Source organism: Bactrocera oleae, chromosome 2 (genome assembly GCF_042242935.1).
Source record: "Bactrocera oleae isolate idBacOlea1 chromosome 2, idBacOlea1, whole genome shotgun sequence".
Taxonomy (NCBI): domain Eukaryota; kingdom Metazoa; phylum Arthropoda; class Insecta; order Diptera; family Tephritidae; genus Bactrocera; species Bactrocera oleae.
Window position 1 is genome coordinate 20,884,581 of NC_091536.1, and position 21,048 is coordinate 20,905,628.

General features: G+C 31.7%; 5 protein-coding genes across 7 annotated transcripts; 4 read left to right on the plus strand and 1 right to left on the minus strand.

Annotated features, from left to right (window-relative positions):
* Positions 1-33: 33 nt before the first annotated feature.
* Positions 34-2,045, plus strand: LOC106621459 (KH domain-containing, RNA-binding, signal transduction-associated protein 2). Of its 2 annotated transcripts, XM_014240345.3 has the most exons (8): positions 34-187; positions 243-406; positions 484-605; positions 671-1,014; positions 1,070-1,159; positions 1,301-1,380; positions 1,614-1,762; positions 1,825-2,045. In XM_014240345.3, the coding sequence occupies exons 1-7, from the start codon at positions 162-164 to the stop codon at positions 1,754-1,756; spliced, it is 969 nt and encodes a 322-aa protein (XP_014095820.2). In that variant the 5' UTR covers positions 34-161; the 3' UTR covers positions 1,757-1,762; positions 1,825-2,045. The 2 variants fall into 2 exon arrangements, with proteins under 2 accessions (XP_014095820.2, XP_014095819.2); XM_014240344.3 differs by having other exon boundaries at positions 1,614-2,045.
* A 939-nt stretch (positions 2,046-2,984) lies between these two features.
* Positions 2,985-5,456, plus strand: LOC118679676 (ubiquitin-associated protein 1). Its single transcript, XM_014240343.3, has 4 exons — positions 2,985-3,142; positions 3,229-4,711; positions 4,767-4,939; positions 4,996-5,456. The coding sequence occupies exons 2-4, from the start codon at positions 3,250-3,252 to the stop codon at positions 5,119-5,121; spliced, it is 1,761 nt and encodes a 586-aa protein (XP_014095818.3). The 5' UTR covers positions 2,985-3,142; positions 3,229-3,249; the 3' UTR covers positions 5,122-5,456.
* Positions 5,446-7,075, minus strand: LOC106621462 (uncharacterized). Of its 2 annotated transcripts, none has more exons than XM_036377667.2 (3): positions 6,795-7,075; positions 6,280-6,699; positions 5,446-6,218 (listed from the first exon to the last, which is right to left on the minus strand). In XM_036377667.2, the coding sequence occupies exons 1-3, from the start codon at positions 6,934-6,936 to the stop codon at positions 5,593-5,595; spliced, it is 1,188 nt and encodes a 395-aa protein (XP_036233560.2). In that variant the 5' UTR covers positions 6,937-7,075; the 3' UTR covers positions 5,446-5,592. The 2 variants fall into 2 exon arrangements, with proteins under 2 accessions (XP_036233560.2, XP_014095824.3); XM_014240349.3 differs by having other exon boundaries at positions 5,446-6,224; positions 6,795-7,064.
* Positions 7,076-7,201: 126 nt separating this feature from the next.
* On the plus strand, positions 7,202-7,998 carry LOC106621461 (acylphosphatase-2). The gene is made up of 4 exons (XM_014240347.3): positions 7,202-7,444; positions 7,495-7,511; positions 7,638-7,747; positions 7,811-7,998. Exons 1-4 carry the CDS (start codon positions 7,396-7,398, stop codon positions 7,923-7,925), a joined length of 291 nt encoding a protein of 96 aa, XP_014095822.1. The 5' UTR covers positions 7,202-7,395; the 3' UTR covers positions 7,926-7,998.
* A 348-nt stretch (positions 7,999-8,346) lies between these two features.
* slmb (beta-transducin repeat containing E3 ubiquitin protein ligase slmb) lies at positions 8,347-20,151 on the plus strand. Its single transcript, XM_036377604.2, has 8 exons — positions 8,347-9,140; positions 11,348-11,570; positions 16,905-17,176; positions 17,246-17,425; positions 17,493-17,947; positions 18,017-18,206; positions 19,065-19,200; positions 19,284-20,151. Exons 1-8 carry the CDS (start codon positions 9,084-9,086, stop codon positions 19,307-19,309), a joined length of 1,539 nt encoding a protein of 512 aa, XP_036233497.1. The 5' UTR covers positions 8,347-9,083; the 3' UTR covers positions 19,310-20,151.
* Positions 20,152-21,048: the final 897 nt, after the last annotated feature.

Sequence of the window (21,048 nt, forward strand, 5' to 3'; positions counted from 1 at the left end):
GAAATATTAATATTATAGGAAAAAAATTTGTGTTTACAGAAAAATTAATTTTGTTTTCAATTGTAATTATTTATGGAAGTCATACTGTTGTTATACGAATTGTCAGCACTTGTCTCTTGATTTTGGAACGTATCCGCCATTTTAATTCCAATAATTTAGATATGACAGCAATTTTAATCGCAGCAGGGTATTAATGCATTTTACTTTTAGCATTCGATTTAATTTAAATTGTGTTGATTTAGAAAAATGTCGGAACATTCAGATGAGGTCAGTCAAGTTGCAAAAGATGGTGAGATCGATGGACCAAGAATAAATAATTTTGCCCAAAAATTTTTGGATGAATTAAATGAGGAACGGGATAGACTGAGCAATGAGTTTCCATTGTGTGCGCTGCTCATAGAAGAAGGTTAGTTGTATTTGAATGCATTTAAATCTGTAATGTGTATTTTCGGAACATTAAATTAAAACAATGTCTTCGCATAGCTATTGAAAGAGTGTGCACTACAGGGCGAATTCCTGGCAGAGAATATTATGCTGATGTTTACAAACAGAAGCCTATCAAATTGGTTCAAAAAGTATTTGTCCCAATAAAACAATACCCAAAGGTATAGTTTCAACATTAAAAATAGCTATATATACATCATTTATGTATATTCACTAAAATCGCTAGTTCAACTTTACTGGAAAAATATTAGGCCCTAAAGGCAATTCACTTCGTCGTCTGCAAGAAGAGACCCAGTGTCGCATTGTCATCAAGGGAAGGAATTCCATCCGCGATCGTGCTAAGGAAGAGGAAATGCGTAATTCAGGTGATCCACGACATTCTCATTTAAGTAAAGATTTATTTGTTGAGATTAGCACCGTCGCAACACCTGCAGAAGCTTACGCTCGTGTGGCATACGCACTGGCTGAAATACGAAAATATCTAGTTCCTGACAAAAATGACGACGTTGCGCAAGAACAACTTCGCGAACTTATGGAAATCGATCCCAAATCCGCAAAGCAGTTTTCTAAGTAACCTAACTTAGGTATATAATGTCATAATATATCTAATATTGGTTGATTTCAGATCAATATTTGAAAACAAAATAGTATCGAGTGGTCCATCCAAGTATTTGAATTTTGTCAAGCAATATGCATATCAAATTGATGCATCTAAGTAAGTATAAACAATTATTTACAAACTTTTTAACAATTTTGTTTTATAAAATGCCTATCTAAACCTATAGTTTGTAGCGTATATATATATATTTATAGCATGTATAAATAAAATTGATCTATATGTTCAATACTTTCACAGAGAAGAGGAATCAGATGAGGAGATTTATGAAACTCGCATTCCTAAGCGCACAATCGTTCCAGCTTATGAATATACCCGAGGTAAGATATTGTTGTCTTTGGTTATTTATTTTTATCGTGATTGCTGTATAAACTTTATGAGTAATATAATTAAATTTTCATAAAAAAAATTATAATAACGGAAAATAAATAATATAAAAAATAACTAACATAATCCTTTAATAAATTATACAAAATATTTCAATATAAAATTTCGATAAATGTAAAAATACGTAACTTATAAAAAATTAATTAATGACCAATGAATATTTTAGCAAAAATTGTCCCAACAACTTTGCCCTATAAACGTCCACCAACTGCCTCTATATACGGAACTCAAATGAAACGTTTCCGAGAAGCTCCAGTTAGACCAGCAATAAGACCCGTTGCACATGGAGTATTAAAGAGATATAAATAAATAACAGTATAACAAGTTTTCATTTAAATAAATATACAGAATAATTAATAACACTTAACTTATCATAGGTCATCAAAAAGAATCGTAATAATATATAAAATAAAAATTTTAAATATATGGCAAAACTGTAAGTAAGTAGATTAGCTCTGGTTGCGGTTGATGCGCCATATTTCAAATCTGTAAAAGGAATATAAAAAAATACTATTTACGCATATCCAAAGTGCACAGAAATTATTGTTCAATTGTAAAACAATAATAAATAAATTAAATATTGTCCAATAAAATAAAACGTGAATTTATTTACCAAAATGGTTAAAAGCATTTAAACAAAAAACAATAACTTAAAGTAATCGTTAACTTTTCCCTTTCATAAAACTGAACTATAAAAAACAAAAGGCCAATATGAGCCCTCTGTATACAAACTTTGTATGAACTATACAAAATTGAAAATTCTAGTTGAATCTTAGTTTGAACTATTAAGTAATCTAATAACATGAAATAAGTGTTAACCTTATAAAAAGACAAAAATATATTTTTATATACAAAAGATATACCATTTGAATGCTTTTTTCCTCATGAACCTATGAACATTTTAACATATTTTTAAATAAAAAAATGTGCCAATATAATTTTTTTTTACAAATAAATGACGAAAATTATTCTAATTTGTTTTATTTATCTTTTCTTATTGGAAGCCAATAAGACTTCGGAGAATGAATAAATTTTAAATCTTAATCATGATTCAATTGTAAAAGCAGAGAATGTTAATGAATTAATTAATGAATATTCATTGACGTTCTCTGGTTGTGTTACTGTGCTTTCTTTTACGGAAAATATATTAAATCAATAATGTTAAAGCTTTTTTTTCGTGAATTTCTTGTTAACATTTTGATGATTTTGTATGATTTAAAATTTATTCTTATTCAGTTAATACTTAAAAAACACATTTTCATTGGTTGAAATCTTTGAAAAACTTATTTCTGAATCAAAAAAACATTATGAATTTAAACTCTTTTGCCAAATTGTTATTTTTTGGGCTATCGGCTCAACCTTATAAATATAATTGAATCATGACGCAAACCATTGAAAATGTATATTTACGAATCAAGCTGAAATTTTCTGTCTTAAAATATTACGAGACTTTTCTGTACGCAAAAATTCCTCAGATGAAAAAAACATACGAATTAGTAATGAAATTTGTAAACTCTGTCCTGGTCATCTGACATAGTGTCAAAAAGTTGTCATTGTTTTCGTTTTATTCACTTTTTCGCGAAGTTTATTCCGAGAAAACGAATAATTTCTTTACTTAGAAAAGTTTTTTTTAATTAGTAATAAAAGAGTACAAATAGGGAATATTTCAACAATTTCTCAAATGTCAATAACAAGGTACATGTAGTCAGTTTTTACAGTAAGAAAATTAAAACAAAACTATTCAATTTTAACAATATGTGTGTGTGTGTTTTGCTTTTCAGACAAGGTGTTTAAGGAGGAAAATGTCCAATTTAAACTATATGGACAGAGTTCCTGTTAAAATAGCAGAAAGTTTTAAACCACCACCTAGATTGTATCAACTGCCTCAGTCTATAGTTCATAAATTGCAATTACCAGCGGAGCATTATAATGAAGCTCCACAATATTGTTATGACTTCCAGTTGGAAAAAAAGGTTCTTGCCAAAATGCCTGAGTGGCGACGATTAAGACAGCAGGAGCGAGAAGCACGCCGTGAACGAAATGATCAAAGGGAGCAAGAACGTTTACAAGAGCTTGAAGCCAGAAATAAACGTATGCTTGGCGCAGTAAATTATCCGAGTACCGATGATCTGTCTGGTTCGGATGGTGAGACAGAATGTAAACAAACAAATATAGTTGAAAGAGAAAAAAAGGAGTCTGATACAGAAGAAAAATTAATTTTACCCCCGCAAATAAACAGTTTTCATAACATACTACAACCAACTATTGTTTCCAGTATATGTGAAAATTCAACAATTCAACAATTAAATGGCATAACAGCATCGTGTTTGGAAGCACATGCTAAGGCCGGAAAATATTGCAGCGGTGCAAAAGAAGTAAATGCATTTAATTATAAAGATTTCGAAGAAGATACATCATCACCTTTTGATAATATTGAGTTAAAAACAATTAATGATTTAGATATATTGGCGCAAGTGCTTCATAACACGCAATTGCATGTCCAAAATAAGGAAATAGAGGATAAGACGGAAAAATTGTCGCATGAGCAAAAAATGGAGAAAATACAAGTAGGAATTAAATCTGAGCTAACATCCAAAGATAATACTCACAAAAATATTACAGCAGAAAATAATAAGGTTGAGTTTAAAAAGTTTGACTTTGAGAAATTAAATCAACAGGTTTGGCATAATGAAAACATTCCAAATCCAATTGCTGCAAATAACAGTATGACTAATGCTATGAATTGTATAAGTAATAACAGCAACACACCGCTAGACTCATACGATTCACTTATTAATCCTTCACATCATACTCAACAAAAATCCTTTCAAACGTCTTACAATACATTATATAATAGTGAAGAAATTGCGCAGAAGTATTTAAATTTGAATGCCCAAACACAAAACGCTTCTGCTATTTTGGGTAATCACAATTACCTTTATACACCCAATTACAATGGTAGCCCTTCGGTTTACGATAGCCCCAGACATTTACTAAATCATTCAACTGATGTTAATTCTACACACTGTATTGGCAGCAATGCTAATAACTATGTAAGCCCGATTAATGTCAGCAATGAATCACATTTGCAAAATCAGCAATTTTTAAACACCAGCAATTACATAGATTCAAAGTCCAGGAGCGTTCCAGATATATTGGAAGAGTTAAGTGACGAAGTTCGAAATTCAGAAATACGTAGGTCCCGTTACTATAGTTTTAATTCTGAAGAAGAAAAACAAGCTGATGTCAAGGATTATGATGAAGGTGGGTAATATAAATATTCTAATAAACATAAGTTAAAAATGTTTGTGTGAAGCAGATAGAACTCCAAAGCAGTCACCTGTGAAAGTAACACACACATCACAAGAGGCAAATCATTTTGGCAAATTGCCTCTGCCTGCACAACGATTAGTTACAAATATTAGTTCTATGGGCTTTCCGTTGGAGCGGGTGGCGAAAATTTCCACAATTTTCGGTACGGATGATAAAAAGGTAAACAATCTTTAATAGGCATTCTGCATATAATATAATAATGGTGATAATTACAGATCATTGAGCATCTAATACCACTTAGTGAATTAATGGATCTGGGTTTCGACGAAGCGAAAATCTCCGAGGCGCTATTTAAATTCAATAACAATAAAGAGAAAGCCTTGGAATATTTAATATCATAATCGATTGTGCCCGGTAGTGTCCTATACTATACATCTATATATACATATTAGTCTTTAAATGCAATGTATTTATGTAATGTATTATTATTATTTAAAACAATTATATAGTATACCTTTTGTGCAAGTAATGAAGAATTGAGAGAACTATGATAAACTTCAACCGTTCTCAATGTACATACATGCCAGAAATTTCATCAAAATGTAAAAAAAAAAAACAAAAAAAACACTAGAATCATATGATATATTCGTTATATTTTTTACAGAAAATATTAACGATAAAATAACGCAAATGTAATTGAGTATTCCTATAAATAAACAAAGAGATACAAATACATATATATTATTTTATTTTTGCAGTCTACAGATCATTGACATAGGATGACATATTCTTTTTGTTTTCGTAATCCAGTCGTTTTGCGTTCATCTATCATCCAATTATAAACATCTCGGTTCTCATCACTTTCTACATCATTAATTCATTGCTCCCATTAGAAGGTTAATAGCAACATCAATATTACCACTTGCAATTGTCAAATATACTAGATTGTCATCGTAATTGAGTAAACCCATTTGAACCATAGTTCGCAATTCATTAGCATATTGGTGCGTGCGATACTGGGGCGGTAGTTCGTCACTGTCGTCTTCCGTAACAGTACCAGTAGTAGTGGTTTCTGTTGTGTCCATTCGTTGCGAATCTCTGCCCTGATCACTATTACCATTACCCGAACCACTACCTGGACCGACCCGTTGACCCAAAGATTGTAATGCTCGTTGCAACTCTGATCGAAACATTGTTGATGAAATACGCTCTCCACTAGTTGAATTGGGTATGGGTGCAGATGTATCAGCAGCCGCTTCTGATGTTGTACCCGTAGCTGGTGTTACATTTACGTTATCACTATTTCTTTGAGCAATGTTGGACAATGAATTAACCGAACCGACGCCAATTCTGGCAAGTGCAGCTTGTAATTGCTGGCGGCTTATCATACGTATTCGTGAATTCTCCGATTGCGAACCCGATATAGGTCGTTCGTTACTAGTGCTGGCACCCATCGAATTTTCTTCCTCAGATGAATTGGTTGAATCAGTCGCCGGCTCTGAAACTAAATGATAGAAGTTGGTATGCATAGAGATAAATATAAGAAGTACTTCACTTACGTGTAGTAGATGAGCTTCGAGCCAATTCTTTTTTAATAGTATCTACCATGAATGGAGCTGCTTCACATATAATGGGATAGGTTTCTGAAATATTTTTAACCACTTCTGGATGATGAAGTGTATTAAAAAGAACTGAATCCCTAATAAGAGCTTGTGCTCCTAAATTATGACGAAATTCTGGATACTTTGCCAATACCTTTTGGAGGATATTGACACGTGAATTCACATTTATTTGAGTGTGTGCAATTACATTAAAAAGCTCGTGAATACGTGTAATATTCGCAGGACTTGACACATCTTCTGGTGGAACGTGCGAAGAATGTTGCTTTGTCTTGTTGAAACAATGCACCGTTCCGTTGGGGCAAATGGTTTCCAATAATTTATTTTCATCATTTAAAGCTAAACCTTTGTATATTAACTCTGTAATTTTTTAAACATATGAACATATGTATTACACATTATAAGCATATATTTACTCCGTCAAATATGTATGTTGCTTGTATATGCGTACTTACCCAAATTTGTCGCATCGCACTGCACCTTTTTAGCAATTTCTTCTTTTAAATAATTCACATTACGATCAAAATCGATATCATTCAAAGGAAGAAATTCATTTGGTTTATCTTGCAAATATATGCCAGCAAAAAGTGAAGGCATTTTAATTAGTCGAATATTAATTAAAACGATAAGAGTTTTTTGCACCGATGAAAATAACTGTTGATAGTTGACGGATTCTCAGCTATAGCGAAATTTTAGATAGGCTTTATTTTGAAACGTCATGGCCAAAGTGTTACCGTGCTCAATAATTTTGCATGAAAAATATAAAATACCACATTATGTCAGAAAAAAATTATTAAGAAACATTAAATAGCATTTGCATTTGTGTAATTTTCCTCAATATAATTTAATATAAATTGAACAAGAAATAAATGTAGTGCAATTTTACTTTATTTTTCAAAATATTTTTAATTGGACTAAACAGTTTGGCATTACAGTGCGCAAGCGCCAATAAAAGACAATTTGACAATCGAACGGATCAAAACAAAACTAAAAGAAAAATATATTATTAACTATTTATAGTAGTTTAATATTTGCGTTTCATTGGACTTCCTGAAAATGCCAGAAATACTGAGTTGCGATTTCGAAGTGCACGGCATAGTTCAAGGTAATTGATATATTTAATTAGAACGTAATGTTTACTATTGCTTGTTTCAGGTGTATCATTTCGAATGGTAAGTTAATTTTATGGATATGATTAGTTATAAAAAAATTATATCATCCTTGTAATCGCTGTGACCACCAAGATAGCACTATCGTTTCAAATTATATCCCAGGCTTAATTTGTGTGTATATTACAGTATACTGAAAGGCAAGCAAAATCTCTTGGAGTGAGAGGATGGTGCATGAACACGCCCCATGATACCGTTAAGGGACAAATCGAAGGTATACCTGAAGCCTTCGAGCAAATGTAAGTTTAAAGTATTACTATTTTGTGATACAATTTTTACAACTTTTAATTTGTCTTCAAAAGGAAAGTTTGGTTACTAAAAACTGGAAGCCCGACATGTCGCATAGAAAGAGTTGATTTCAGTGAACCGAAAATACTACCGGACTACAAATTTACGAATTTTTCAATTCGTCACTAATTTCAATTGTTATATATATATAAAGATTGGAAAATTAAAGTATTGCAAAAATGTGCACTTGTAAATAAAACAATTGGTGTCATTTGAAAAAATTAACGCATTTATGCCACCGCCAGAGGAAAACTATTAAAAACCATTCACAACTTTTGGAGTATAATTTTCTAAGAGAAAAATGGTAATGATAGTTCCCATTATATATGGAAGGTATTTAAGCTATAACGTCCCTGATAGTTTATATTAGGAACCATTCAATATTACAATATTAAAAACGCTATATTAAAAAAAAAAAAGTTATATGAAAATGTATCTAAATCCTTTATTTAGTGCATTCTTGTATAATTTATATGGGACTTGAGTTATTGTGAATGTTTCTTTCTTCGTAGCGAAGTTGGTTACAATTTTCATTCACGTAAATTTTTCAGTCGTGTCGTTTGTTGCGTGCAATCATCACTTAATCTTTTCTACATTGTGAAAAAATTAGAGAAGTTGGTAGTAATTGTATTTATTTCTGTAATTTCACTTTAAGTGAGTGAAAGAAAATTAAATCCAACGAGATTAAGTGTGATTTATATCTTTTTTTATATTTATTAAAAATACGGTAACGGAATTGATTACTCGCAAAGTCTTCTTCGCTTTGCTAAATGACTTGCGCTTGTGCAAGTGGGAAAGAGCAAGTGTTAAACCCATTCGTCAATAATGGCTGCTTAGGTAAAAACCTTGAATGTTTGCTTAAACGAGAGAGCTAGCTGTTTTTCCTGGTGTACGTGTGCACTTAACAAACGTGTGTTCGTAAACGCAAACAAAGGATCTGAGCGAGTACTTTGTGTGCTACACGTCAATAGTAATTGCGTTAGAACGGACGAAAAGCATTAATACGTTTAGTGTGGTTTGTTATAGTCACTAGCGGGAGTGAAACAAACGGATGTTGTAGAGAGTGCGCATGTGTTTTTGTAATTTTTCGATTTGGATTTCGTGAACGAGTTTTCACTGGGATCGTAGGAATTGGATTATCTGTCCTCGTTACCCATTCCTATTATTGCATATGGAAAATAAAAAGAAAGAGGAATAACGTCGACAGTCATATGTGTGTGTGTACTGTGTCGATAAATATAAATATAAAACAAAGAAGGATTTTGACAGAAATTTATAAAGCAAAAAATGATTAAAATGGAGACTGACAAAATTATGGACGAGACCAACTCAAATTCGCAAGCCGTAAGTTTTGTTAATCACCTTTGATTTTATATAAACATTTTACACATTTTTTTTCTTGTTATTTTGACTTTTAATATCGCCTATAAAATATAAACTTGCATTGAATGTGCATATGTGATTAAATTGTATATAAACTTTGAACTATCTATCATCAATTGCAGAAATATATTTAATATATTGTATTTGCATTCATATTAAATAGTGAATATTATAAATTTTTTTATGACACAGCCGTCAAGCTGCTTTTGATTTATTGATGAAAAGCAATTTAAGTCTATTGAAATTTAGATTATTTGATATATACGTGTGTGCTTTAGCTAATAAGCATGGAAGGCCATAAATCATTTCGGTTTATATGTTCAAAATCTATACAACGTTTTCTGTAATTGATTTACCAAAATGGGATTTGTGCATCCCATCTGATACTAGCACTTAACATACAATAAAGTTTTTTTCTACAGTTTATTTCGTAAATAATGGACTATGATATATGGCATAAGTTCTTAATTTATTATCATTAATACTTAATCTTCACTTCCTTTAATTTTTTTTCTTGCTAAACCAAATAATGACATAAATTCAAACTAAAGTCTTAAGCGTTCAAAACTTTTGAGTTTATAAGTATTGTTTATTCAGTCAACACAAATAGCTTATGCATATATTACAATAGACGGCAAAATCGACTTTTCTTGGGTATTGGATAAAACCAAATTTTTTTAAACTAACAATAAAGATTATTTCTCCATTTTGCGGGGTGCCAAATATTTTAAGCACGTTTCTAAAAAGGTAAAAATATAAATACATACATATATAATATGTAAGGATGCCCCGTTTTCCTGTGATTTTAATGGTGTATAACATATTTCGGCCAAGTTTTAGATATCCAAATCGGTTAGTGAAATGCGATGAAAACTTAGATGGTGTTCATGTACCGAGTAAATGTATTAAGTTAGTTAACGAAGTTTGTAACACCCAGAAAGAAACGTCTGAGTCCCTATAAAATATATTTATAAATGATCAGCATAACGAGCTGAGTCGATTTAGTCATGTCCGTCCGTCTGTCTGTATATACGGGAACTAGTCCCTCAGTTTGTGAGATATCGATCTGAAATTTTGGTACTTTTCCTTTTCTCTCCAATTGCCGATATCGGAACCCTATATCATATAAATATGTCTAATATATACTGAACGATCGGAATATCGCGAAAATATTTGTTTGGTACTATTTCCAGCCGAGTGTTGTACATATTTCAGTCAAAATTTTGAAATAGTTCTACATATACATATAATGTTATATGTTGATAAAAAGATTTAAAAAAATAAAATAAAACAGCATACATTTTTAAGAAAATCAATTGATAGATACATATGTACATATATATGTAACTTTTCTCGCTGAATATAAATTTTTAATACACGCGCAACCGAATAAGCCTACATGCGTTACTCGAATTTAATACTATTTCTCTAATTGTGTTATTGCATAGCAATCTCCTTGTTTTTGAAAGTTTAGAATTGTGTAGCATCTACTGTCTATTTGCAGTTAAAGTGACTAACAACATGTTTTCAATGATAATCATGATAACTTTGAACTGTTTTTAAAAATGAGTTAACTGTGCACATGTTAAAATTTCATATTAGTATAAACGTTAATTTATATGTGGTTAGTGTGTTTAAACTTTCTAAAAGTATATCTTTTATAAATAACTAAAATTTAGAGAATATTGTAAAATCATCAAATGATCAAGGTTAGAAAATTTCAGTAGTATGTTTAGGTACTTTACATTTATTCATAATAAAAAGCAAATCAAACTATACTGAGTATAAATTCGGGTCCTCTCCGGTTATGTTAACTGTTGTGGCGACTGTTAAAGCTGGTTAAGAAGAATTTTTTTGTCGCAAGAGTGCAATTGAATTCGATAAGTATGCTTGCATGTACATACATATGTCTATATATATAAATATATATATTTATTATACTGTATTTAAATTCTAAATTTTATATAGTAAAGAAGTAAAAATTTACACAATTACATAGTTCATTCAGATTTAATTGATATATTCTAATACCAAAATTTCTCTTTTCTGTTTGCAAATCACATTTGATTGTTTTACTGTTTTTGGTAACATCTGCTCTTCAATGACTACGATAATTTATTGCGGCTAACTTCATATATCTTCATACAACATTATAAACATCATGATAGTTCACATCAACAATGCTGTATGATCCCGTCCGTAAGAAAGAATCAACACAAATATTTCAAAATGAACGTGAGACCTGCTTAACCTACTTCTCGCAATGGAACGAAGCGGATCAGGTTGAATTCGTGGAACAGCTTCTTGCGCGCATGTGCCACTACCAACATGGACACATAAATGCGTTCCTCAAACCGATGTTGCAGCGTGATTTCATCACATTATTGCCGAGTAAGTGCATTTCGATATTACTATAACAACTATAGATACATTCATACATATATACCAATGTACGTAAGGATGTATATATATATTGAGCAATAGAGTTTCCTTATTTAACATGGTGCATATTACATCGAAATTCAGAAGATTTAAAAAACAAATTAAGAGTTAGAACAGTTTAGGTTAATATTTGTAAAATCTGTAGTTTTTATAAATCGTGTATTTTTCACAAATGTATAGGTAAGTCAAGGTCAAGGTCTTTATCAAGTAAATCAATGAAATATTTTACTAAGAAATTAGTGCCAATATGTTCATTTTGCATTGTTTGTAATCTATTGCTATTTATCAAAACTTCTTATTTAAAAAGAAAGTGCCCATTAAGATATAATTTGTACCAACAATATGTCGATTTAATCGATTTATAATTATAAATCAGTGTGAAAGCCTTACTAAGAAAATACTTTAAAATTGTTTACATATTCCTTATTTATTTTTACTCTTAATATAACGGGTAATCTAAGTGGAGGTACTTGTTTCAATAACCTTTTTTTGACAGATCACACGTGAGTCGTGTCAAGCTGTCATATTATTTTTATTAAGTATTATTTGGCATTTTATCATGGAAAGACTTAGGCCTGAACAACGTTTACAAATCTTTCAACTTTATTACGAAACTTCACGTTCTGTAAAAAATGTTTTTCGCGGGCTTCGCTTAACTTATGCTCAATATAATCGACCTACTAAGAGTACTATTCGCAACACCATCACCCATCTTGAGGCCCAGCCTTCATTATGGATAATATTCGACCGAATAGACCACGTTCAGCACGCAGTCAAGAAAATATAGCGGGCGTAGCTGGGAGTGTACACTAAGACCATGGAGAGTCGCTTCGGCGCCGTTCGCGGCAACTCGGACTGGCGTATGGAACGACTTGACGGATTTTTCGTCGAGATCATAAATTAAAAGCGTACAAAATAAAGCTTGTGCAAGTACTGAAGCCGCTCGACTTTCCCAAGCGACATCACTTCGCCCTATGTGCTCTTGAAAAGTTCCAAGAAGATCCGACGTTTTCGTGAAACATTTTTTCAGCGATGAGGCCCATTTCTGGTTCAATGGGTTTGTAAACAAGCAAAATTGCAAGAGCAACCTAAAGAGATTCAAAAGCTGCCATTTCATCCAGAAAAAACAACGTTTTGGTGTGGTTTGTGGGCCGGTGGAATTATCGGTCCATATTTCGGTATGATGCCGGTGAGGACGTAAACGCGTCATGATAACCGACTATTTGATGCCTGAAATTGAATCTCACCCACACATCGCATCAATTGATGATTTACGTGAGTACCTGCCGGCGACGGCCTTGTTGTTGTTGCAGCGACAGAATTCTGCCGAGTTGACAGTCCTTGGCCGGAATAAATCCGGGTCCGTTCCGGTTACGTAGACCCGACTGTCGTGGGAACGGGCCTTACTTCACGGTGCTCCAAAGCACAACGTATTAATACAATGCGTTGAAAAGCGCCCCAAATAATACGAGCTATTTGCAAGTATTAATTTGGTTACCAGTGGCAGTGTGTCTGGGCACACACTACCATCTTGGTAAGATTCGAGGCCGACCTAAAACCTCTTCCGTTTTCGGGTACGGAACCCAGTTGCTTTTTGCAACTTCTTTTTAGAACTGAAAAAAACAGTTAGGCTGAATTTTCAGTTCTTCCTGCATTTAGGTTTCAACCACAGCCACCACGAATCTCCCCAAAGGGGCCATAACCCAATGAGCAGATTGGACCGAAGTCCAAGGGCTTTCTGCTCCCCGTGGTACCGTCGTAGTCATTTTTTCTTAAAAAAGTAGGGAGCCTCGAAATGGATAACTATATATACATATATTGTATAAACACACTCTCTTCAACTATCAGTTAAAGGAACCACAATCACTGATGCAACATGTTCGTTGGGACGTGCCTATATTGCATGTATGCGTGCGCATATGCTACTTGCCTTGGGGGCTTTGTAATTTGCCTAGCATTGGAATGTTTTCTGATGTACCTCCAATTTGTGTTTATAAACGAGTAAAAATATTGCAAATATCAGATCTATGTACATGCATACATGTCTCATCATACACAATAAACTATAAATTGATCCGCATTTGTAACAAACTCTTTATTATATAATATTTTCATTGCTTGTTGCAATCGATCTTCATATATACTATATACATATGTATAATATACATACATACATATGTTTGTATTATATATCGAGTACTACTGAATTTAACGTTAAAACAAAAATTTTTAACTTAAAAACTTTATAAACGAGATTATTAGCTAAGCAATTGAAAAGTTGTACTGATATTTGTATAAAAATGCTTGCAAATGCAAAGTTATGGAGCCTTCCTCGTACCCAAAGTCAACCACTTTTTCTTTGCGTAGTTTTCTTTTTTTTCATATGCTTTCTAAGTACTGAAAATATTCTCGGCCTGATACTTTCTTTTATTTTCGTATGCAATAACAGGTTCCAAATGGGTTATCATCATAAAATGATCCTCTAGCAAGTCGTTGTTAATTTTATTCATATTCTGAGGGCATTTAGTCAGTGATCCGAATTATTATTTTATTTATATATAAAAACTAAAAAAAACTTTTGTGTACATTTGTATAAGCAATGAGTAAAGATTTCTATACTTGGAAATCATTCATTGTTCCGCTGAAAAATTCATAATAGCTACCTTGAAATACAAAACGAATGGAGGAAGGAAAAGTAAAATTTAAACTTAACGCTGTGTAATTAAACGCTTATACAAACTCATGATGTATACTTATGTACACATATGTACATATGTATATCTGAAGGTATTCAATCTTGAGTACATGGTATGTGCACATACCATACATATACATATATATGTATAAATATGTTCACATTTAGCACCTTTACCAATAATGCAATGAGTAAAAATGTAATCATACCCATTCCGTTAAGAATTATTAAAATATACAATAATTATTTGTTATTCATGATAAACGCATTTATTTTACAAATAAGGAAGGGCTAAGTTCAGGTATTACTCTCCAAATTTGTGAGGTTCAAAAGTGATGAAATCTTTTCAGGTGTTGATAATACTAATAAAATGTTATAAAGGAGTTCAAGTTCACACATTATATTAGAGGTCATAAGCTAACTTAGTTTCATTAATATATCACACATTTTGATCAACATAAACGGTTTACAGCCAGCAGGAAACTCGGAAATCAGGGGAAGGACTGTAAGTCTATTGTTTCTCTCACATATTGCGAATATCAAGCTAAAAAGCTTCTCTAGTCATCCGAGTTGTGCGGATTACAGCGAATGTCTGGGCATGCATAGCGTTTTAAGCGGTTGCTTAAAGCTTTAAGCAACAATAGCTCTAGTTTACGCGAATTCGTAGGCAATGATTTTTGCGTTATCACTTCTAATGGTCATCATAAATGCTCGTATACTATATATACATACATGTGCATATATTTGCATCTACAGGTGTGTCTGTTACATATCATATTTTCACTTTTATGTATATGATGTAATCTTAGTTTTACATCGATGGTATCCACAAACTGATTTACATATCCTACATATTTTTCAAATTAAATTTATATGTGTCCTGTATAATGATTTCTCTGCTAAACTATCAAATGTTCGTATAGTTTTCTTCTTTTGATTTTCTAATTTATATATTTTTATCATGATATTTTGTTTGAATATTTGGCACCAGTGTGTCGAAACTGATGCTACAGTTAATCTGTTTCATGCTTATAAATTAAAAAATAAAGATTTATGTAAATTGAATATATACGAATAGCACGAACTTAATCCAAAAACTTGGAATTTTATTGGTGATTTTCAATATTCACAACTGTCATTCATATTTAATTTTGTCTCACATATTTGGTAAGACCTTTTCTTACAACGAGTGATGCATATTTGCATATGTTTTTAGAACTGTTTGTTGCTTTTAGTAGAAACAAAATTGGAAAAAAATATCTCAATTTGACATGTGACTTACAAAGTTTTAGTGGCCTGCTTAATTTTTTCGACTACGGTTCCCAATAGTTACTATAAATAAATATCAAATTAAAATTAACATTTTTGCTTTATAATTGTTAAAATGTGATGTGATGACGAAAAAAAAGAATACCTGCAGCTGATGACGCCTTTGTATTGTATTGGTGGTGCATATTTTTAAACCATATTGATTACTCATGCAAACTTTTACCAATGAAATTAAAAGTTTTTTTATATGGTATGCACGCCAAATCCGCGAATAAATCGGATGTTATAAAGAATTCACAATAGTGAATAAATAAAAATAAATTTATGAAATGTTTTTTCTTGTTTAATTATATATTATATATATTTTTTAGTAAACATATTTACTTAGTTTATACAAAAATTTGATTATTTTTCAAATACCAAGTGTCCTGTATTCTTAAAGATATTTGGATTATACCAGTTTATGTGATTTATGCCAGTTGGTTGTGCGCTTCGATACTCTCCAAAGTCAGTTAATAATGATAATTATAGATATATACTGCTTAACTTACTTTCGTGTATAGAGTTACTCACATATTATTTTATATATAGGTCCATAAATAAATAGCAATATATCCATTTTACTTCGTGTGTGCATATACATATCTATTGTTACAACTATACGAGTATAAACATCTCAGCTTTGTATGATTTACTTACACATCCCATTCGTATTTAATGAACTGACTGCTAGCAAAGTAAAAAGTGCACAGCGAAGTGTAAAGATGGAATTGGGTTAAACGTGATGTGACTGACGGCACGGTGCGTCAAATCTACTTTTTAGTTTCTTGTTTAATCGGTTATTCACTGTTTTCGGTTCACTCTCTGAATGCCTAGCTGTATGTAGATTTGTATGTGTATGTGCGAAATTGGTGAAATGTTACTCCACATGCAGATATTCTTCACAATATGTATAATTGTAGGTTAATGTGTTTCACATATACGGCTGAGTATCTAGAAAGATATATAGACATACATACAAACAAGTCTATACTACATATGCAGTATTTGCCACTACATATTGTCACCTATTGCCTTTGATGTTTATAGTGCATAATAGTAATTTTCATTACTTACTAGCTTTGTAATTTATATTGTGCGTGTGTAAATACGATGAGACTGGAAATCATCGTTGACACTGAAATTAGGCGAATGAACATATTGCCATATATTACTTTTTGTTGGCATCTCATATTTAAAAATTATTAATTCTTTTGATCCTTATTGCTATATTTAAAATTAAATTAAAATGTCGATTTTTTTTACTTTGTTAATTGTAGAAAAAGGCCTCGATCACATTGCCGAAAACATACTCACCTATTTGGATGCAGATTCGCTCAAGTCCGCCGAATTGGTATGTAAGGAATGGCTGCGTGTTATCTCCGAGGGTATGCTCTGGAAGAAGCTGATCGAGCGTAAAGCACGCACCGATTCCTTATGGCGTGGCTTGGCAGAGCGTCGCGGTTGGATGCAATATCTCTTCAAGCCTCGTCCTGGCACTACTCACAGACCACACTCTTTCTATCGCGAACTATATCCCACTATAATGAAGGTGTGTTTACTCTCTTCTGCTATGTAACACTTTGTTATTGTTTGTTTTTGTTTTCATTCTATTACATAGGATATCGAGAGCATAGAGAACAATTGGCGTAGCGGTCGGCATATGTTACGTCGCATTAATTGCCGTTCTGAGAATTCAAAGGGTGTTTATTGTCTGCAGTATGACGATCAGAAGATTGTTTCTGGTCTGCGTGATAATACCATTAAAATATGGGACCGCACGGACTTGCAATGTGTTAAGGTAGCTACTAAATTGTTATATCAAATTATTTAAATTTTTATATAATTATTTACATACTTCAATGTAGACTTTGACTGGTCACACCGGTTCAGTTTTGTGTCTTCAATATGACGATAAAGTCATCATTAGTGGTTCGTCAGATTCGACGGTACGAGTTTGGGATGTCAACACCGGTGAAATGGTTAACACGCTGATTCATCATTGTGAAGCTGTGCTTCATTTACGTTTCAATAATGGCATGATGGTAACCTGCTCGAAGGATCGTTCGATTGCTGTGTGGGATATGACCTCGCCCAGCGAAATCACCTTGCGACGTGTATTGGTCGGTCATCGCGCCGCCGTTAATGTGGTGGATTTCGATGAGAAGTACATTGTATCGGCCAGCGGTGATCGCACCATTAAAGTGTGGTCAACATCAAGCTGTGAATTTGTGCGCACATTGAATGGACATAAGCGCGGCATCGCGTGTCTGCAATATAGGGATCGCTTAGTGGTCAGTGGCAGTTCTGATAACTCAATCAGGTGTGTAAGAAGTCTAATGTTATACTTTTCCGAATTTGTCAGTTTACTTAAATTTATGTTTTGTTCCAGACTTTGGGATATTGAATGTGGTGCTTGTTTGCGTGTGTTGGAGGGCCATGATGAACTGGTGCGTTGCATTCGCTTCGATTCGAAACGTATTGTCAGCGGTGCCTATGATGGCAAAATCAAAGTTTGGGACTTGGTTGCGGCATTAGATCCGCGCGCACAGGCAAACACACTTTGCTTGAATACCTTGGTGGTAAGTGTAAATATCCTAGTTAGATAAACACGTTCTGTTGATAGATTACAATATGAAAATTATAGAATAAGCAAGGAAATTAGCTGAGTACTTCATTGCCTGGTAACAAATTGTTCATATTTATTGAAAACTTAAAACCCATTACGTTTTGTAATAGTAGAATGTACTGCCTTTTCTAAATATCCTTTAGTCTAACGTATTCAAATAATGCATTAAAAAATAATTGAATTAACATTTGAATTATTTTTTTAAATCCCAATACGGGATTTAAAAATAAACAAAAAATTTTAAATCCAAATACGGGATTAAAAAAAAATATTTAATCTTACAATCCGGATTAAAAATTAAAAATAAATAAAATTACCAGCTTGGAAAGTAAAAAGGACAAATATTATTTCCAAGCATATAATTAAGAATTAAAAAAAAAGAAATTGGTTTAGAATTAAAATTTTTTCGCGTTTGCGTACTTCATTCATATTGAAAAATAAAATTTGCAATATTTAATTCAAAATACTTAAATAAAAAAAGTAATCTAAAAATTAAATTAATAAGTTAACTAGATCATTTAAAATTCCAATATAGACATTTCCGAGAATTAAAAGACCAACTTCATATAAATAGAGAGATGAATATAATATATTTATTTTTATCATTAATCTATAAAAATGTTTATAATGTTAGATTATATTATATACTAATAAATATAGTGATTAAAAATCGAATATTATTAAATATCTAACTTTTAATCGCAAGATATCTGGGATAAAGAAATGAAAATTTAATTTTTAATGTAAAATTTTTTAATTAAAAAATTCGCAACCCTGATGTATTTCATACAATTTTTTGTTTTGTTTTCAGGAGCACACAGGCCGTGTTTTCCGCTTGCAATTCGATGAATTCCAGATTGTCAGCAGTTCGCATGATGACACCATTCTCATATGGGATTTTTTGAACTTTCAACCTAATGAAAATGCATCATGTCGCCCACCTTCACGTAAGTATTTCCTCTGGAGCGTGTATTATTCATTCCAAGCACGTATTTTGCTAACTAGTGATTTTCCTTTCTCCCCATTTTAGCTGCCCTTACACTAATGGAACATTAACGTTTCGCATTAGTCAATAATTTGAACAACACCCACAACAACAATAAAGCTATTGACGTATGACAAATTCACGCAAAAGTGATCATAAAGGGCACATTTATGGCAAGGCAAACATTATAATATCAAAACATAGCAAAATGTTAATTGTGTTAAATTTAATCGAGTAAATTGCAGTAACATTAAAACTGTAAACAACAAAAAAAAATCAGAATAAATTACAAAAGAAACACAATATCGTCGTTTGCTTGCCGCGGCAGCTGATCTCCAAACAGATTACAAGAAAAAACAATTCATACGTAAAAATATAAAGAAAATACATTAAACGTGTTCCATTGAGGCGAAGAAAAATAACAGATTGCATAAAACAAGTCGTTGATCTTAAAATGAATAAGGCAATGCCTAAAGTGAACAGATATAATGTATGAATGTGTGCTTATATGTGCAACAGCTGACACATAAACATTATTAAAACGCTTAGTATTATTGAAAAAAAAGAGAAGCAACTGATAAAAGAAAAAAAGATCATTTATTGGGTAAATGTTAACAAAATTATTAAAAGAAACAAACATAAATTGACATTTAGGCATTGTAAAATTACAAAAACGAATCAAAAGTGCACTGTAAGTTACGTTGGTGTGGAAACGATGGACGAGCGGATAAGTGCGTTAGCTACCAAGGAGAAAAGTTAAGGAGATGGACGTCATTATCATAATCAACATCATCATTTAAGCTGAAGCATACACAAGTAAAACAATTTTAATTTGTAATTAGCGTAGAAATGTTGAACAAATACAAATTGCAGAGAGAAAGAAAGAAATAAATAAATTGAATGTATGAACTAAGACATACTATACTTTTTCGAATTTGCAAATTTATTGAAATATTAAAATGATGATATAGAACTGGTTATGTATTGGTTAATTCTACATTTAATAAATTGCCATCTAACCTTAGCTCGAAAGCAAAATGGAAAGTAATCGTAATATTTATATAAATTTTGAACAGAACTTCCTTAGAATAATATTTTTTTAAATTAATTAGTTAAATTTTTTTTTGTTCTATTTGATTGAAAAGAGGTTATAGCAGACAGTAATAACATTGAACGGTGTTAAATATTAATTTCGGATTTGTTAAACGGCTTTGGCAGCTCAAACGTGGTACAGAATATTTTAAAAATGTATGCTTCTTTGCTGAAATTTTATAAAAAATTATAATTTTCAGAATTTTTATTCGAATTCGTTATTAAGATTTCGGTCACCAAATCAAATTTATGAGATTACTAGGGATATTTGTAATTTATATCAAAAGTATAATGTCGATGCTTGCTTTCCAATTTGGTTGTTGAATCGGATATAATAATTTCTATATTTTCATTTTCGCTATTAGCTGTTACATCGAAATTACAACTTATTTCGTTTAGTTGTATTTAACGTATAGTTTGTGAAAATCTACACTTTCTTTACGGATAATACGAAACAAAAAAAATTTCCCTTGCATTATTATTAAATTAATCAGAAAATCTGTTGTCTTAACCTAGGAAACAAAATGTGATCCACGTCCATTTTCTAAATTGGTTAGGATTTGCCCAAATTGACATTGCTAGCTTGAGACTAATATATACATATATGTATATATTTTTTTTTTAAACTCTATTTTTGAAAATCTTGACAAAACGCTAAAGCTTTTCTTTGTAAAGAACTTTGTTTTTCTATATGTGTACTAATATACAATATTGAATC